The sequence below is a fragment of the Orcinus orca genome, chromosome 9 (genome assembly GCF_937001465.1).
Source record: "Orcinus orca chromosome 9, mOrcOrc1.1, whole genome shotgun sequence".
NCBI lineage: Eukaryota > Metazoa > Chordata > Mammalia > Artiodactyla > Delphinidae > Orcinus > Orcinus orca.
The window spans coordinates 14,297,786-14,314,865 of NC_064567.1; the positions used below are offsets into that span (position 1 = coordinate 14,297,786).

Below are 17,080 nucleotides of genomic sequence, written 5' to 3' on the forward strand. Positions count from 1 at the left end.
ATACATGGACATCTTAATCATTTCTTCTGTTAAAACAATTTTGTTTAGTAGTAGTATTTTTATTTACTTAACCAATCCCCTCTAGCATGTTAGATTGGTTCAAACTTTTACTGTTATGAGCAACACAGATGAACACACTCGTACAGAAACCTTTGTACAAGGCCATTTTCCCCTTAGAATAAATTTGCAGAAGCAAAGTAGCTCCATCACCAATTTGTTAACTTCCGCCTTCGAGCTCCATCTACAGTTGTCGATTTTCGTAACTAGCCACACTCTTTTCTGTGCCAAAGCTAAGGTCTGAGACGGTTTCTTGACTACACAGACAAGTGTAAAACGTACTTCCTGCTTTGGAGTTTTCTATACTCCTTTGAACCAGCCCCCCTTCTGGACACCCGTCCTTCATTCAACTCTAGAGAACTGGTTGCATTTCTCTACCTGCTTACTTCTCGGCTCTCTAAACTGACTTGGTTATTCTGAAATCCTTAACTCCTTGGGCCATGTTTTTTCTTCTTAAAAACTTTAAAAATATATATACTATATAATAAATAATAAAACAGAACTAGTATGAATGATAATAAAAGCTAACATTTACCTAGTACTTACTATGTGTCATTGGGCTAAGTGCTATGTTAATTGAAGTTACATGAAAAAAAGTATTTCATGGTCAAATAAGCCTCAGGAAATTATGGGTTTAAAAAATCTGGTTTAACAATGGCACCTTTAATATGTTAACACACATTTACAAGATGGTGACAACATAGTTAAGTGTAGTCTTATTATTTAACTACAGATTTCTTGTTACTCTCAAGAACACACTTGCAAAACTGTCCTTAAATGTTACTAGTTTTTCATAAAAGCACTTGCAGCCTACCCTCCTCCCTGCACATGCCTTTTAAATTCTTCATCCTGATGACAATGCACTGAAAATACACTTAAGTACCACCACTCTTGTATTTGGGGGCTTATGTTATTTTCTGTATCTTCTATGCACATATACACTTATAAATGACAAAACCGTTCAATTTCTCTGACAAGTTGCTTTCTATCTTTTCATCCTTTTCCCACACTCTACCTGGATTTCTAAGGTTGAATTTTAAATTTTTTCTCTTAACAATATTTTTCCTAAAGAAGTCCTCCACGAGACTAAAAGATGCTCACCTATGCAACTAATTCCTGTATCTACAACTGCAAGCCTTGATCCTGGAGGCACACTCACACACACACACACCCTATAACCTGAAGGAAGAACCTGGTAAGCCTGCATTCCAGACTCCCACAGTCTGGCTTCTCCTACTCACCCCCGTGTCTACCTCATACCAGCCTGGCCTCCTTCCTGTTTGTTCCTGACTCCGCTCAGGATGCTCCCTTTTCCTCCTTCCCAGCCAAATCCCACTTATTCTTGGAGGCCTAGTTCAAATGCCATCAACTTGACAATTCTCCCCAGATCTTTCCAATCCAATCTCTCCCCTGCTCTGAACTCAAATGTCAGATGGCCATGGACCACACCTTTGTGGTAATTTTGAACTGTTGTCTTTTAACTTCTCATGTGATTGCAAACTGTAAATATATGGAGGGTGGGGACTATGCCCTTACTTCTGTATCCCACAGCACCGAGCACAGTGTGAGACAGGCAAGAGGTACTCAACCACCACTGAAAGAATGAGACACTAAAATCCAAGTTAGTCCAATGATACAACAGACACAAGAATAATATGTACATTCCTCTTTATTTAATACAACAAACACATAACACATACAAAAAGAAAAACACTCATGTAAAAGGCCCTGTCACAAAGGATAGACAGGAAAACATCTACACTGAATCAAATAAGGCTCCTGCTTTAAAACAGGGGTTTGCTTAGCTACACCTGGAATATGAGCAAGGCTGTTACGAAAAAAAAAAAAAAGAAATCCCTGCACTGAAAGAGTATATCAATGGGGTCAATTTACTAAATTCACAGATCCACATTTAGGAATGTTCAAGTCCTCTCACATGTCCAAAATTCATCAGGATTTTATGAAATGTGATTTTTTTTTTGGTTAAAAAAATTTACCTGTCTTTCTTTCTTCTTAGAAAATAGTGACAAGAGCTCTTTAAAAACTACAGACCAGCAAACCACCCAAAGTTTGGAAAGATTTACCACTGAAGTTCAAAAAGTGTGTAGAACTGAGAATTCAAAGGCAAGATGGAAGTGGGAAGAAGAATTTAACTTAGTCATTTCCTGGTCAATCAATAGGAAATGCAATGGAAACAGCTAGGCTCAGTGCAGGGTTCAGTAGCAGCAGTTTGTCCATATTCCTGCTCTCATTAGAGCCGGAAATTAAACAAGCACCAGTTCATCTCAAAAGAGCCTTATACAAACACACACACATACATACCCACACCCGTCCACATGTCGTCACCACCCCATTGTATTTAAATTTATTATTATTTTTTTTTTACTAAAATAATACAAAAAAGGGAGACAGGTATATTTACAAAAATCCATGGCTGGTACAGTACATAATTTTTAAGACACACTAAATGCTACAATCTTTCAGGTCCTGAGATTATTACAAATATCAACTCAAAGCTGTGTTCAGGTCCAGTTTTAAAGGAGGAAAAAAAATCCCAAAACATTAAGTCACACACTTATTTAAAATACAGTATATCCCTTCAAGTTAGCAAAAACACACCTCCCTATAAACAAATGCAGTACAGTAACCAGGGCCTTTCACCCGGAGGAGCAACAATTATGTAGGCTCCTTCCTTCAAGACTCGTTGTAAAACATGTTGGCATCTATATCAAGTGTGGAGGCGGCTAAAGTAAGAACATGATGTGTAACTGGAGGGAAGCTCCTCTACAGAGTGAACATTCACTGTATAAATAAGTCCTGTTTTTCCTTCTGTTACCAAACAAAAGTCTTTCCTTTATGAAAATTCATACCGCAAGGGTTGGAAATATGTGCTTAACCCAGACTAAAAATCAGAATCCTTATTTCCAATCATTTATAGTAAATAGGCCTGCAGTCCCACAATAAGTTTTACAACTGCAAATAAATGTTCTTGCTTGTAATAAAAGAGAAAACACTCATCACTTGGTTACCGTGGTAGATAACTTTGATTAACACATTATTTGGGGCACAAAATTTTCACCAGCCAGAGATTTCCTTTCCTTTTCTTTTAAGCTTTACAATGTTTAGCGAGCAACAAACAAGGGCAAGCTCCAGATTTACAGACTCTTCTTAAGAACAATTAGATATTTTTGATACATTCTATAATATAGTTTTTCAATGACAGCCAACAAAAGAACAGTACAAAGCTTGAATCCTTTCTCTGGAGGCTGGCCAGGAAATTACGTATAGGTTGGAAACCTACCTCTACTGGTGAAAGGGCCCCTTGCTTATCTGAAGGTCTCAGAAGTATATGTAATTAATTATGTAACATAGCCAGGATTTTAAAAGTTGGCCAAACTTGGTCAACTTTCCGACTACCTATATAAAACAGTAATACATTTATCAACTGAGAATAACTTCTCTTTTAATGCCTCTGGCCAAAATTGGGGTAATTCTTGGTAATTTCACAGGTACAGGAAAGAAAACTCAATATGCGGGCACAGGGCACACTACCCCTGCAAACAGAATAGAGAAGCAAAAAAAGGAGGGAAGTTTATGGCCGCAAGGACAGAAAATATAATATAGCTGAGATGTGACAAATAAAGGGCAGGTTGTCACATAGAAAAACATGCCACTTGGCTGGTCTTGGTTACTGCTGACTCCTAAATGTGCTTAGAGGGTAGATGGAGCTGTTAACTTCAAAAACAGAAGTATCTCCAAGTTATCTTAGGTAATAATCATCTTGTTTGTATTTCAATTAGGTTTCCATTAGTGCTTTATTACAAAATATTTTAAAACTAGATTAAAATAGAATTATATTATTATTGGCAAATGGGAGTAAATAACGTATAGAGAGTTTTCTGAGGAACATAAAATTGGTACTAAGGATTCATATGGCCTCTCTGACTCAGACCTTTGCAAAGTAGGTTTATTCCAGGGGAAGTAATGAAAATAAGCAAGGCAGAGTATTATGTGAAATAAGAGGCCTAAAAAAGGTCTGTGTCTCTTCTGAATAATCTTGAAAAGTACTGAGGAAGCCATGCAATGTAGCTGCTACTACATTATACAGTAGAGAAATCTATTTTTAACGCAAAGAAGAGAAAAGTAATTCAGGTCACCAGTGATGACTCTACGTTCTGGACATATAGACCCCTTTGATTTTACTACTGAGATTTTTAAAAGTATTCTTGACCTGTTTGGGTAACAGTTCGGAAAAGTGTCCAAAATTTAAGTACTAACCCGATCTAAAATGTACATATGTAAGAAAGGCTGGAAAAAAGAAGTATTACAGTATGAGGAAATTAAACAAAGATCACAAATAGTTACTTTCAAGCAAACGGTACTTTGGGAGTATCTGAGAAAAATGTAATTTAATAGTAAGTTATTCAAAAGCAGTCTGATTAAAATCCTACCAGTCCCTGTCTGAGTCTGTGCTGGGATGTAAACCGTCTCCTAGAAATGCCTATAGTCTTTACTTTTGAATTCAGTGGGAACACAGCATAGATGGCCAACGTGAGTGAGAAAAGGAGGTGAAAGACAGTTTAACCTTTCCTCCCCTGACTCTTAGCAACTTATATTCTAGTGTAGCAATTGGTTGATGGAATGGTTAACTGAAGAGCTCAGACTAGAGGAAAGAAGAATGAAGACTAAAGAAAATGAAGAAAGAATAAGAATTTGACATTAATATTCAAAGCTTTTTAATTATAGTCTGACCATCTGTTTAGCTCCACAAACCTGAACACTGTGCCACAGAATCTAAAACTTTCTCAGAATTGAACACTGGGATGGTTTTATCTTAACCCAAAGACATTCCATGATTCTAACTACAGTTTGCACCAGTATCTGTACTTAGTTTTTGAATATAAAGTTCACATTTTAGGATAGATGAACACACAAAATATCTCTATTTTTATGTTTCCATTAATTTTCCCTAGAGGAACAAACACACATTCAACAAAACCCTTATGCCTTATTTCTTTGGGTAGAAGTCTTAATTAACATCTGTTATTTAAAGAATGGAAAAAAGAAAAAGTGTGGAAAATTTGTGTGTTTATCTGCATAGTTGATATTTAGAGGCTACTAACTAAGGCTTTACCTGGAAAAAGCAACAAAAAAACCAAAAAGTGACTTTTAAGGAAAAACATCCTATCACTAGAGATTAAATGGGCCTCAGCCAGTTCTGGGAATTAACCCAGAGGCTTTGTCTGCTTGGGCCTGGCGCTTTCTGCTGACTCACTTACACTGGATAATTTGTTCCTCATCCCCCTACATTCTCTTTCCTGACCCTGAATATGTGCTACAATTTAAATCTACACACACCCCCTAACAAATGTTGCTAAGCAATTAGCTCAGAGAGGCGGCATCCATTTTTTCCTGTTGTTGTTGTTTCCAATGATAAAAGGAAAATTCTATGTATTACTGCTTAATATACCCAGTGGAGGGTAGGATAAGATGACCTTCCTTTCCTCTTTGGAGTTGAGCAAAACATGTTTCCTTCTACCCCCGCCCTCCCCACCCCCTCCCCAGCTATAGGAAAAGAATCCTGCCTCCCCCCTCTCCCATTTTCCTACCACCTGAGCAGTTGATGGCTCCAACTCTTTCACGGTTGAAGAAGCATAAATTACAAAGGTAGACTGGCTAAAAGTACACCCAGCTGACTGTATGTAGTGCTTGCCCCTTCAGTGCAAAGCTGGATAAACCTACAGTTACAGCAAGAGTACACAATCTCGATTTACAAGAAGGAGGAGACTCCCATTCATTCTTAGAAAGTTAAAAGTTTAGCTATCCATCACTAAACAAGGAATATAAGGAAATCAGACTGAGAATACGGCAAAGTGAGGCAGATAAAATGTTTGGGATCATTAATCAACTCCAATAACCAATCGTCCAAGCTTTAGCTAGCTTCAGCTCCACAACCTTGGCAAAGATCACACGTGTAATAATACCATAAATGGCTAAAAAAAATCTACTTATAATTAAGAAACTTAGTGTTATTTACCCCCTCCCCACTTATTAACCTGAAACTAAGCATTTTATCCAACCACAAATATAATATGTTTAAATAACAAATATGTATCTAAATTAGAATTCCAGTGATTTTTTTTTAAACTTAAAAATCATATGGTACTTTTTTATACCCATCATAGGGAAACATTTTTTAGCCTCTGCAGGAAAATGATAATACTTTTTTAATTATATAGGACATTTTAGAAAAACTCAAAATATTTTTGAAAAAGTCTCTGATATCCCTGGGAGGTAGGTGAATATTATTATACCCAATTTTCTAATGGGTAATCTGAGGCACAAAGGTTAAATGATATTCCCCCTAAACACAGTAATTCAAGAGTAACATGACTGAACTGAGGCCACCTGATAACAGTCTTGCTATCAGGTAACACCACCAGGAGCCTCTGCTTTCTCCTTTTTGGCCACCAGTCTCCTCAGTTAAAATGTAGTTAAAAGGGGGCATTTATTAGATATATCTGTACTGGGCTTTGAGGATTGGTTCAATTTAGTCTCCCTTAACATGTCACATCTGTTTTCAACAAGAAACTGATGAATATTAGCTATCGAATATTATGTTATTTTGCTCAAGGGAGAAACATAAATGACCATTAAATCGTATTAAGCCAAATGTAATTATTTGGCAAATAAGAAAACTGAAGCTCTCTCAAGAATGCTATGGGTTATATGAGTGTTTTTCCTCAGAATCTGAAGTCTTTCTACTTCTAAGTTTATTAACCTTTTGACAGATATGCAGCTATATGAATTCTTCAAAAATTATTTCCCAGAAGAATACATGATGCATTTTTAATATTGACAAAGTTGCTAACTTCCTTCAAAACTCAGAAACAATACCATGGTTTTAACTCTAGCTCTCCCATGTCTTTAGTCTTGCCTGCCGTTGTGTACCTTATCAACTTGACCCAGAAAGACTCTAAGATTCTTGTTATTCCAATGCTTTCTCTAGTATTATGCACGCCAAGTTTGAAGGGCACAGAGTAGTGGATTACATCCAGGAATAGTCAATGAGTCCACTAAATTTATTTTACTTGTAACAACTGACTTATTTTATTTAGATCTATATCTATATATCTATATCTATATATATATCTATATATCTATATATATAGTTATAGTTGTTGTTGCTGTTGACTTCTACAAACAGATATTCAAAGGGGGAAAATAGTATCTTGTGAAAAGACAATTTCCCAATCTATCCATTTGAATTGACTAAAAGCAATGGAATAAACAAGGCAGTTTTGCAAGCATTAATAGGGGAGTGCTTAGAAAGGATGCAATGGTACAGCAGCTACTAGTTTTGTATATATATTACATATGTATACATATATATACAGATATATATATATGTATGCATGTATGTATGTATCTTACACATATATCCATATTCATATAAGGAAAAGGAAGAATATTACAGCATGACATGATCTTGGCAAGTTTTGAGATTCTTCCTCCTGAATCCCCTGACGTATTAGCCTGTACTTTAGGATATCTGAGAACAGTTTCAAAAGAAGGGAAAAAAGAAAGAAAAAAAAGGCACTTAACAAAGACAAAGGCCTGAACTGAGTATGTTTTAGAGGAGTAATATAAGCCATTTTACCAGAGCTAAGAAACGATCTACAGAGTTAAACCCTTCCCCTTAAATTTTATAAAATAAAATTGTTTAACATGTTTGTAATCAGTCATTTACCTACTACTGCATTTTTTCTTCCACATCATTATTACAAAAACAAAAGCCCCCTAAAAGCAAAAACAAAAACAAACAAAAAACCAATCATACATGCACAATAGAAAGTAAAAGTGCCCTTTTGAGAACATAAGGTCAGCAGAAACTACAGTGCTGAAGCATGGGGCAAGTTCTCAATTTTGGCCTGATTACAGATTTCTCTCACTCTTCTAATTTAAAACAAGACAAAACAAACATCAACGAACAAAAAAAGCAAACAAAAATTCAAAACCTAAATGATGATAAAAAGAATACAGGGACCAGTGTGCTTTTATGGTACACCCCTAAAATAAAGTATCCTAATTCTATACATGGGTCAAATTATATGACAAAACCTCCTAAAAGTAAAGAACTGTAAATTAGATTAAAGTTGACCATTACAGGCAAAGTTCATTTTACAAATGTAGCAGCAAATCTGATAGATAACTGGAGTGCTAAGAGATGATCCCAAGGGACACAGCGTTCTCATAATCAATGGCAGTTTGAATAACAGTAGAATTCCATTTCAGAAAATGTCTTGAACCAAGTAGAGGTGGAAAGGGGTGTGGTAGAGGGCAACGAGAGGAGAAAGATTAGAGGTGTCTGCCCTTTCCAAACCTGGGTAGTAAACAATTTAGATCTGCTTTGGGAAAAAAAAAATCCTGGGTTAAAAATCTTTTCAGATAAGTTGTTTTCAAACAGGTGTCAAACCCACAGCATTCAAACATGTGTGTGCCCGGTTCTTCCTCCTACCTGGGTGATATGATAAACTCTATTCAGCTTCTCTGATATTAAAAAATGTAATTTGGGCTAACAGCATCCATCAAAGGGGTGGTAGGCATAAAAGAATGTACTAACACAATCCTCTGACTCCCTCAATATCAAGATTTTGTGACTTCAGATTAACCTCACTTCTTTCCCCAAAACTTAATTTCTTCAGGCTGCTTTAAAATCATGATTTCTTTTACCCACTGATCTCAGAAGCATATGAGAAAGAATTATAATCGACTTATAACTAAATTATTGCTTACATCTATTGTGGAGGCTCTGAATGAGCTTGACACTTTGCTCTCAGTCTCCAACGGAGGCTCAGCACTGCTATCTCTGGAGACAACTCTGCTGACCATTCATTATTGCTCGTGAATACTGAGGATTAACTTGTATGTACAGTAACAGCTTATACATCAGTGAAGGCAATTTAAAATACAAGACAGTTGAAAACAGCTTACTTTTCCTGAATCAAGAAATCCCGCTGAAATGGGACATAATTGTGTGCTGATTACTTTTACATCGGGGTGTTGCTAATGCTCTTCAGAAATACACATTGCTCTATATCCTTTCCAAATTACTCATCATTTTAAAAAATAACATAATTTGACTTTCAAGTGCAAAAATAGAATATGAGTCACAAGCCTCTGTGCTAAAAAATAACCGATTTGTATGTATGATTTTAGTAAGACAAACTGTAAAAATAGGTGACTGTACAGTATGGACACCATTTTCAATGTTATGGCCTAGAAAAGAAAGAGGTATTTACATGTAGTAACTCTTTGATCATACTTTTTAAGAAATATAAGGAAGTTGGTTTCACTTGTACAACAGAAAAGGGTAGTCTTGATTGGAGTGGATTAAGGTAGTGAAAATGTGGTGCAGTGACGCAGAATCAAGACCGAAGAGAAAAGAACAGAATCTCCACGTATGAGAACTCCACAGAGCCAAGGGCCTTCAGTTATTTTTACCGGTTAGTTATAAACGATACTGGGGAAGAACTGATAATCCTGTTCTTCTCTAATGAGGACAGAGTCATCAGGGATCTTCACATGGCGTGATTCAGTTCATGGATTTAAGAAATTAAAGTTACTCCTCAACCGAAAGTCCCAATGAACTTATGTATAGATAAATATATGTGTACAGATATACACACGCAGATGAATACATGCACAGCTGTCCTCAGGAAGAGAGATTAGTGTGCATTCTGACTTCTCTCCTGGTACGGGAAGTAAAACAAAGGCAGCTTCCCAAAGGAAAGTTCCAATAGAATAGCAAGACTTCTTTTTTCTAAATTAAATAAAAGCAAGAGGTATGCTACACTGGAACAACTCAAGAATTGGATACGTTTCCCTAGTTAAAAAACCAAACAAACTTTAATCAAACATACTCAATTCAAGTCAAACCTATCTGCACCATCCCAATATCCTTCCAAAATATCCACCAGGGTTGATACAACATTCTTATTTGCTTTACCGGTAAACTAAATTCTTAGAGGCAAGTAATTATATCAATGATTCCTTTGAAATAATCCTTTCCTCTTACTGTAACAAGTTCTTAGAACTAAAGTTTTCAGTTATTAACTTTTTTTTTTTTTGCTATAACCAAGCCAATGTGACTCTGAAGTCAAAATATAGGCTTACAGATCTAAAGAGATCTGTGCTAATTTATTCACAGTCCTAAAGCTATTTGGAACTTCTGCTCATGAAAGTAAAAAAAGGGCCTGGTTAATACCCTTATCTGAGTAAATGTAACAGGATGATTTGTAATGAAAACATATGCAAGGAATCTTGCTACTACCAATCTGATGCTGGTTTTTTTAGGTTAGTCTGTTATTGTTAATGGATCAAGCTTACACTATTCTTGAGTACAGTCTGAAAACATTCAGAAGCCTAAATAGGAAGAAAACAGAGAGACTAGAACAATGATGAGGTGAAAAAAAACCCAAACAAAATGTATCCAAACATAACCATAAATTTCTCCCTTGGGGCTTCCCTGGTGGCGCAGTGGTTGAGAGTCCGCCTGCCGATGCAGGGGACACGGGTTCGTGCCCCGGTCCGGGAGGGTCCCACATGCCGTGGAGCGGCTGGGCCAGTGAGCCATGGCCGTTGAGCCTCCGCGTCAGGAGCCTGTGCTCCGCAACGGGAGGGGCCACAACGGTGAGAGGCCCACATACCGCAAAAAAAAAAAAAAAAAAAAATCTCCCTTAACGTCCTTTGTTGAATATGCTATTTGCATGAGGAAGCTGTAATAACGGAGTCTTATTATATGCAGGTTTACTCACATATCAATACTCTGAGTAAATATTAGTAAAGCTTTAAAATCCCAAATGCTCCAAATCAATTTCACTACACTGGATATAGGGAGTAAAAATACACTATGATTGTTATAAAAATAATCCCCTGTACACATAATGATCCTAATTTAATTCTTCCCTTTAAAATACCATCTTCAAAATTCAAAAAAAAATACATATATGCCATTTGAATGACCAATGAAGAAGCATTGTAATGCACACTTATACCTGTTTATATCAATAGTTAATAATCACCTGAAATACCACTAGCTAAAAGAACAGAAGACGTTGTGAACCTGAGGTGATGTTGGGGGAAATTTAAAGTTCATACTGGCAGGCCTGCAAAGGCTAACTGGACCAAAGCTACAGCCCTATATCAAAGATCCCCATTTCTCAAGAGGAAAATGTGAACACAGTCACGTTTTAACATCAAGAATGGAAATAAGAATTAACCAGTCAATACCAGATGCACAAATCACCTGAAGAAGAGAGTTAAGTACCTGCTTCTGAATGGAAGAGTAATTGACCCTTTTACAAAAAGGGAACATCTAAGTTTTGTCTGTTAAGAGCAACGGGCTCAATTTTTTGACTTAAAAATGTAATATATATCACTGTGCTAAAATGACTTTCCTGAAGCATCTTTAGTCCACTGACTTACATAGGAGTTGCTACACACTGGAGTAGATTCAAGTTTGTTCAGGATTGTTGAGGGTACATGATTTATACTCAGCTACTGTCTGTATCAGACACAGGGTCATTAACTTTTTTTGTGGCAAATTTGCTGCACAGTCCACCCAGACATGATCATTACTCCTGACAAACTGGCCTAATTTCAGATATATTGTCTTTTATTATGCAATTATGTCTACAAGTGTTCAGATCCAACCCCCAGGATGGATGGAGTTTACCCAAATCCTCAATTTCCTTCTTCCTCCCCCGGGAAAAATCAAATTTGTATTTCTGTGGGTTTGACAACTGAGTCTCTTTCAAGTCAGTTAATATGGTAACTTTGTCTTTCTTTAGAAGAGACCAAAGGTCACTAACTTTGCACGAAAGCATTTCTTCCTCCTGCACCTGGCTTTACTCAAGTAATGTTTTCTTTTCTTTTTCCTCCTCACCACAGTGCTTGGGACGAGAGAATGTAAACATCGACAGAACAGCAGCCCTATGACCACATGAGTACTTTTCCATCAGGTAGATTCCATCAGCCAGCCAAGTGTGTCATCTCCTTTGCTTGCTGGAAGTCACTGAGATTTCCGTGGTAATTTAGTGTCCCCTTTACTTTGGCCTCCATCTGAGAAAAGAGATGTTTAATTGGTATGGGTCGGCATGTAATAAAAAATAAAAACAAAGCAAAAAGAACAATTAACTTTTAATTTTCACGTGGATGATGACATTGCTAAAAAGATAACCTTTAGTACCTTACGTGTTATATAGCAGTATAGAGGTTGAGAACATAAAGGAGATAAAAACTCAACAAGAATGATCCTCTTATCTCAAATGACTGGTTTAATTGGTTTTCAGTGTCCTACAAATACTATTTCAACAAGTATTTATTATCTCCCTCACTGTCAATTGTGTCAAATGCTGTGAGGATTATAAAGAAACATAAAAGACATAATCCCTCTCCTTCAAGGGACCTAACACATTTTTTGATTCCTTTAGAAGACAAGGTCAATTTCATTTTCTTGCAAGTGAGATTAAATTTCCTGCCATGACACAGCATTTAATAACTCTCAATTATTTATGTAAATGACTGGACCACACTGGTAGTGAAAACTCCAGCTGAGTCTTTGTTTTAGTCCTAACCTGGCAAAAGTTGTAAAAGGCAGGAAAGTTTGCTACTGGGAACAATGGTTTCTTAGTTTTACATATGGCTATGTAACTTTTACTGGGAAAATGCTGATCACTCAAGTTAAACTGGACATGAGTAGGGCCCAGTGACCTCTAGAGACAACAGAATATAGAGAAAATCTCTAACAGATCATTCATTGCCTTAGCAAGGAAAATTAAGCCCCCACCAGGCCTGAGAGAAAAAGAGGGAGGCACAAAGGGCAGAAATACACAGGTGTAAAGGAACAAATTATTGCATTCAGTAACAATCCTAAAGCTGGAGGAGGCCACAAAAGTCACAATGCTAAGTCCACTCGTGTGAAACCTAAATCACTCAGGTGAAACATAAGCAAAACAAAAAAACTGCCTCCACTGAAGAAAAGATGTATCAATGAAACAAGACAATTATTTCAAAAGCTGTATAAACAGAATATTATTAAAATGAACTTGGTGACAACATCTAAGGAACTGACTTTTCCATTTATAATGTGGTATTATACCCTTGCATTTGTAGACAGAAATGATTTGACTTGAGGCATAATTAAATTCATAAAATGGCAGAGTGGGATTTTGCTCAAAGAAGCTTTGGTTAATTACCAAAATAAAATACTCATATTAACTGGACTGTGAAATTCTTTAGACCAGGGTTTGGCAACTATGGCCTGTGGGCCAAATATGGTCTGCCACCTCTTTTTATGAATAAAGTTTTATTGGAACCCAGCCACACTCATGCTACATATTGTCTATGACTGTTTTCCTACTGCAATGGCAGCGTGGAGTAGTTGTGATAGACTATGTGGACTACAAAGCCTAAATTATTTACTATTTGCAGCTTTACAGAAAAAGTTTACTGACCCCAGTCTTTAGATAAGGTCAGAAAATTAACATTAACTGAGCTCTTACTATGCACCAGGTACCATGCTAGAAGCTTTAATTTTTTTTTTTTTTTGCGGTACGCAGGCCTCTCACTGTTGTGGCCTCTCCCGCTGCGGAGCACAGGCTCCGGACGCGCAGGCTCAGCGGCCATGGCTCACGGGCCTAGCCGCTCCGCGGCATGTGGGATCTTCCCGGACCGGGGCACGAACCCGTGTCCCCTGCATCGGCAGGTGGACTCTCAACCCCTGCGCCACCAGGGAAGCCCTAAATAAATATTTTTGTTAAATTCTCATAAGAAGCCTATTAAAAACATCTTGTTGTCCTCAGTTTACAAGCAAGGGAAGTGAAGGTCAAACAAGTTAGACTTGCTCAAAGCGGCAGTCCTAGAATTCAAAAATCCCAGCCTGATTCTCAAATTTAGTGTCTCATACTTCAAAATGTTTTTACAATGAAAAATTATAAACTTTTAAATTTCAATTACTTGGAAAATACCGACAGTCTTATTTCCTTTCTCCCTCTGGAACAGTGGTGCTGGCCAGAAAACAAGATAATGTACCTACACTTGGAATATTGGGGTCATGCTGAACCACAAGAATCCCAGGTGTCTAATTCCTTGCAGGTTTCTACCGGTCTGCCCTCAAACATACAGCTCTAAGCCGGACTCATCCTACCAAGCTGTCATCAATACCCAGGGTGGAACTGCCTTAGTCACAGGGCAATTTTCCTTAAGCACTTAAACCTAATCAAGAAGCCCAGGAAGATCAGGACTGTTGACACTTGTGCCTACTTTGTGGTCCCCCATTTGCACAACTGTGGTTTTGTATTCATTCTCTCAAGGGAGAGTCTGGGGCAGCTTGCCACTTAGGTGCTTTAGAGGATTAATTACAACCTATTGCCTCAAGATTGTTCTAAAGCTCCCATTTCCACATTGTGGTCAACTGTAAACTTGTTCAACAATAATTTTAAATGCAGTGGCCAAAAAGAATAGTGAGGCCCCAGTCAACCTTCCTAAGTTAAGAGAGCAGCCGAGCGGCTCACAGATCCTGAAAATGGCCTTCAGAACAGTATCAGCGTTCTATGGGGGTCAACTGCTGGTGAGAGCAAGAATCTGGAGGCCAGTGTTGTGTCCAGTGTCCACTATCCAATTTCAGATTTCAGAGCAATCTAGTTGGGCTGCAAATATATAACGTGTACAGTTTAAAATCACGTTAATTTAATCACAGCTAAGAGGCAGAGAAGTTTAATAGTTAAGAATACAGGCCATGGAGTCAGACTTCCTGGGTTTGTATCTCAGATTAAACACTTAACTACCCTATCATCTTGGGCAAGTTGCTTACCTCTGATTCAGTTTCCTGATCTGTAAAATGGGGACTGTTATCTCATTCACAGGTTTGTTGTAAGGGTTAAATTAGCTAATACATGTAAGTAGTCACAAGACTGTCCACTTAGTAAGCTTTCAATAAAGGTCAACTATGATTAATTACCAGACATGACTTTTGTACACTGTCCTATGAATTCTATTCTTTGTCATCATTTCCATATAACAAACATCTTCAAAAAGGCTCTCTGCACATGTAATAAAAGATCTCCTTTACCTATTTCCTTTCTGTAAGGTGTTTGTTGCCAATAAGGATTCAGTCACATGAAAATTAGTTTTTCCAATCTTTGTCATTCCCTCACATGGTTTTCAGAAAAGACTTAAAATATATATTTGTAAATTTGAATAATAAAGAGAGGAAGAAACAGGTGGCTTTCTTACCATTAAATGTTTGCTGTAAATGTGTAGGCAGAGGTGAGTGGGAAAGTGTTGCTGCATGCTGAGCTCCTGGCTGTAAACCCTTTAGTAAATCTGAGAGGAAAACAGACTTGTCAGTAATCTTCTTAAAACTAAGATTTGAGCCCTCTTAGATAAAAAAATGAAAATAGTTTATCTAATGCAAGCACAGACCTTGACTTCTTAAACTAGAGCACATACATTAAAAAATATTTACATGTATAAATATAAATGTGTATGCAAATAACCCAGCAAATCTGACTCCCTCTTATAAATTTCATTAAGATAGAAATGTGGAATAGACAGTTCACTTACAAACTATAAAAAAATTTCAGAGTCCAGTAATTTGACTTATTTTATATATATAGATGAAATAAACTGCATTTCTTTTTTAAAAATTCTATAATTTTCACTAATTCCAACTGGACTACTCTCAATTAGTATAGATTTGTGAAGTTTCCTGTTCTATCAAACTAGGTAGCCAAGTAAATAAAAGAGCCGCACTTACTCTGAGTTAGGCTATGGTGGAAAGCGGCTGAGGTAGATCCCGAGGTGGCTGTCACTCCAGCTGTGTCCGTTCCAAAGCCAAGTAGCTCCAAGGGAAACTGGAAGGGCATGGTCACTGGAACAAGGCCACCCAGCATCCCAAAAGGAGTCACATTTTGATTTGTTACAGACAAAGGTGATGTCATGAGAGTCAGAGGTGAGGCATTAGCCAATAATGATGCTCCTGCTGTGGACTGCAGAAACCAGGGGTCAAAATACATAAGAAATCAAGTCTTTAACCTGAATTGATTTATTTTACTTAATATCCTCATGGACACGAGACTATGTCTTACATCTGCTCTAACAGAAACTTTGGGAGACAGAAATGAAGACTGAAGCATAAATTACATTTCAAAGAGTGACCAATACTGGCTTTGGAAATACTTCTACTCAGCTCTTCATCACCAGTTTAGATTTCTTAACTGTTACTGCAATGCCTATGTTAACACCCATTCACTCTCTTAATCAACTCATTTCTAACCTTAGATTTCCATGTTTGCTCTCAGCCCCTAGATCTGACACTGGTACTTTATTCCATATAATTTCAACTTGGTCTCTGAAAATGCTCTGTAATTTTACTGTTTGCCTTACAATCTTTTCCGACACAATACCTGCAAGCTGTTGTTCTAGACTATTACTCTCTCAGATCCCCCAACTTGATACCCTGTACTTTCATCATAACAGCCATCCTGTGTCCTCCTCACCATTAGCCTTACCTGCCTCTTCGTCAGAAGCTGAACACCTGACCTATGCCACGAATCCCACCCATGCAGAACTTTCTGTGACAAATGTCAAGCACTGCACCTTTTCCGTATTTCCTCTGCCTTCGCAAATATAGAGTCCTCTTACATTGTTTTACAACCACGCTGTTATTCCTGGCTCTTCCCCAACCCCTAGCAAAAACCTGACTTATGGATCTTCCTTTTATTATCAAACTTGCTGAATGACAGCCTCCTTTTTCCAAATTATCTAGCCTCTCGTTAACCCCTGAAAGAGGTTTCCAATTCCACTACTTTTTTGAACTTAGACTCCTAAGGCAAAAGGTAAATTAGAGAGTGTTTTGACACTCCCGGACCTGGGCTGTGACGCCATGTTTGTGCTTAGAAATACGCTAGCACTCATGAGCTCTCATGGACAAATTACTTAAATATACTCTAGTAAGCTA

General features: G+C 37.4%; 1 protein-coding gene and 1 long non-coding RNA gene across 5 annotated transcripts in view; one reads left to right on the plus strand and one right to left on the minus strand.

The window, feature by feature from the left end:
- Positions 1-12,038, plus strand: part of LOC125965473 (uncharacterized) — a 33,361-nt gene extending 21,323 nt beyond the window's left edge. Inside the window, exon 4 of the long non-coding RNA XR_007479379.1 lies at positions 12,010-12,038. This is a non-coding gene — a long non-coding RNA (uncharacterized LOC125965473). The remainder of the gene's footprint in view (positions 1-12,009) is intronic.
- UBN2 (ubinuclein 2) overlaps positions 1-17,080 on the minus strand; it is an 87,649-nt gene that overhangs the window by 8,598 nt on the left and 61,971 nt on the right. For 3 of the 4 annotated variants that reach the window (XM_033432364.2, XM_033432366.2, XM_033432362.2), the window contains 3 exons: positions 15,878-16,109; positions 15,355-15,444; positions 1,709-12,180 (listed from right to left, as the gene is read on the minus strand). The exons of the other annotated variant lie outside the window; for it this stretch is intronic. In XM_033432364.2, coding sequence (XP_033288255.1) covers positions 12,131-12,180; positions 15,355-15,444; positions 15,878-16,109 — 372 coding nt within the window. In that variant the 3' untranslated portion in view covers positions 1,709-12,130. Of the gene's footprint in view, positions 1-1,708; positions 12,181-15,354; positions 15,445-15,877; positions 16,110-17,080 lie in introns of those variants that run through there. 4 annotated transcript variants of the gene reach the window in all.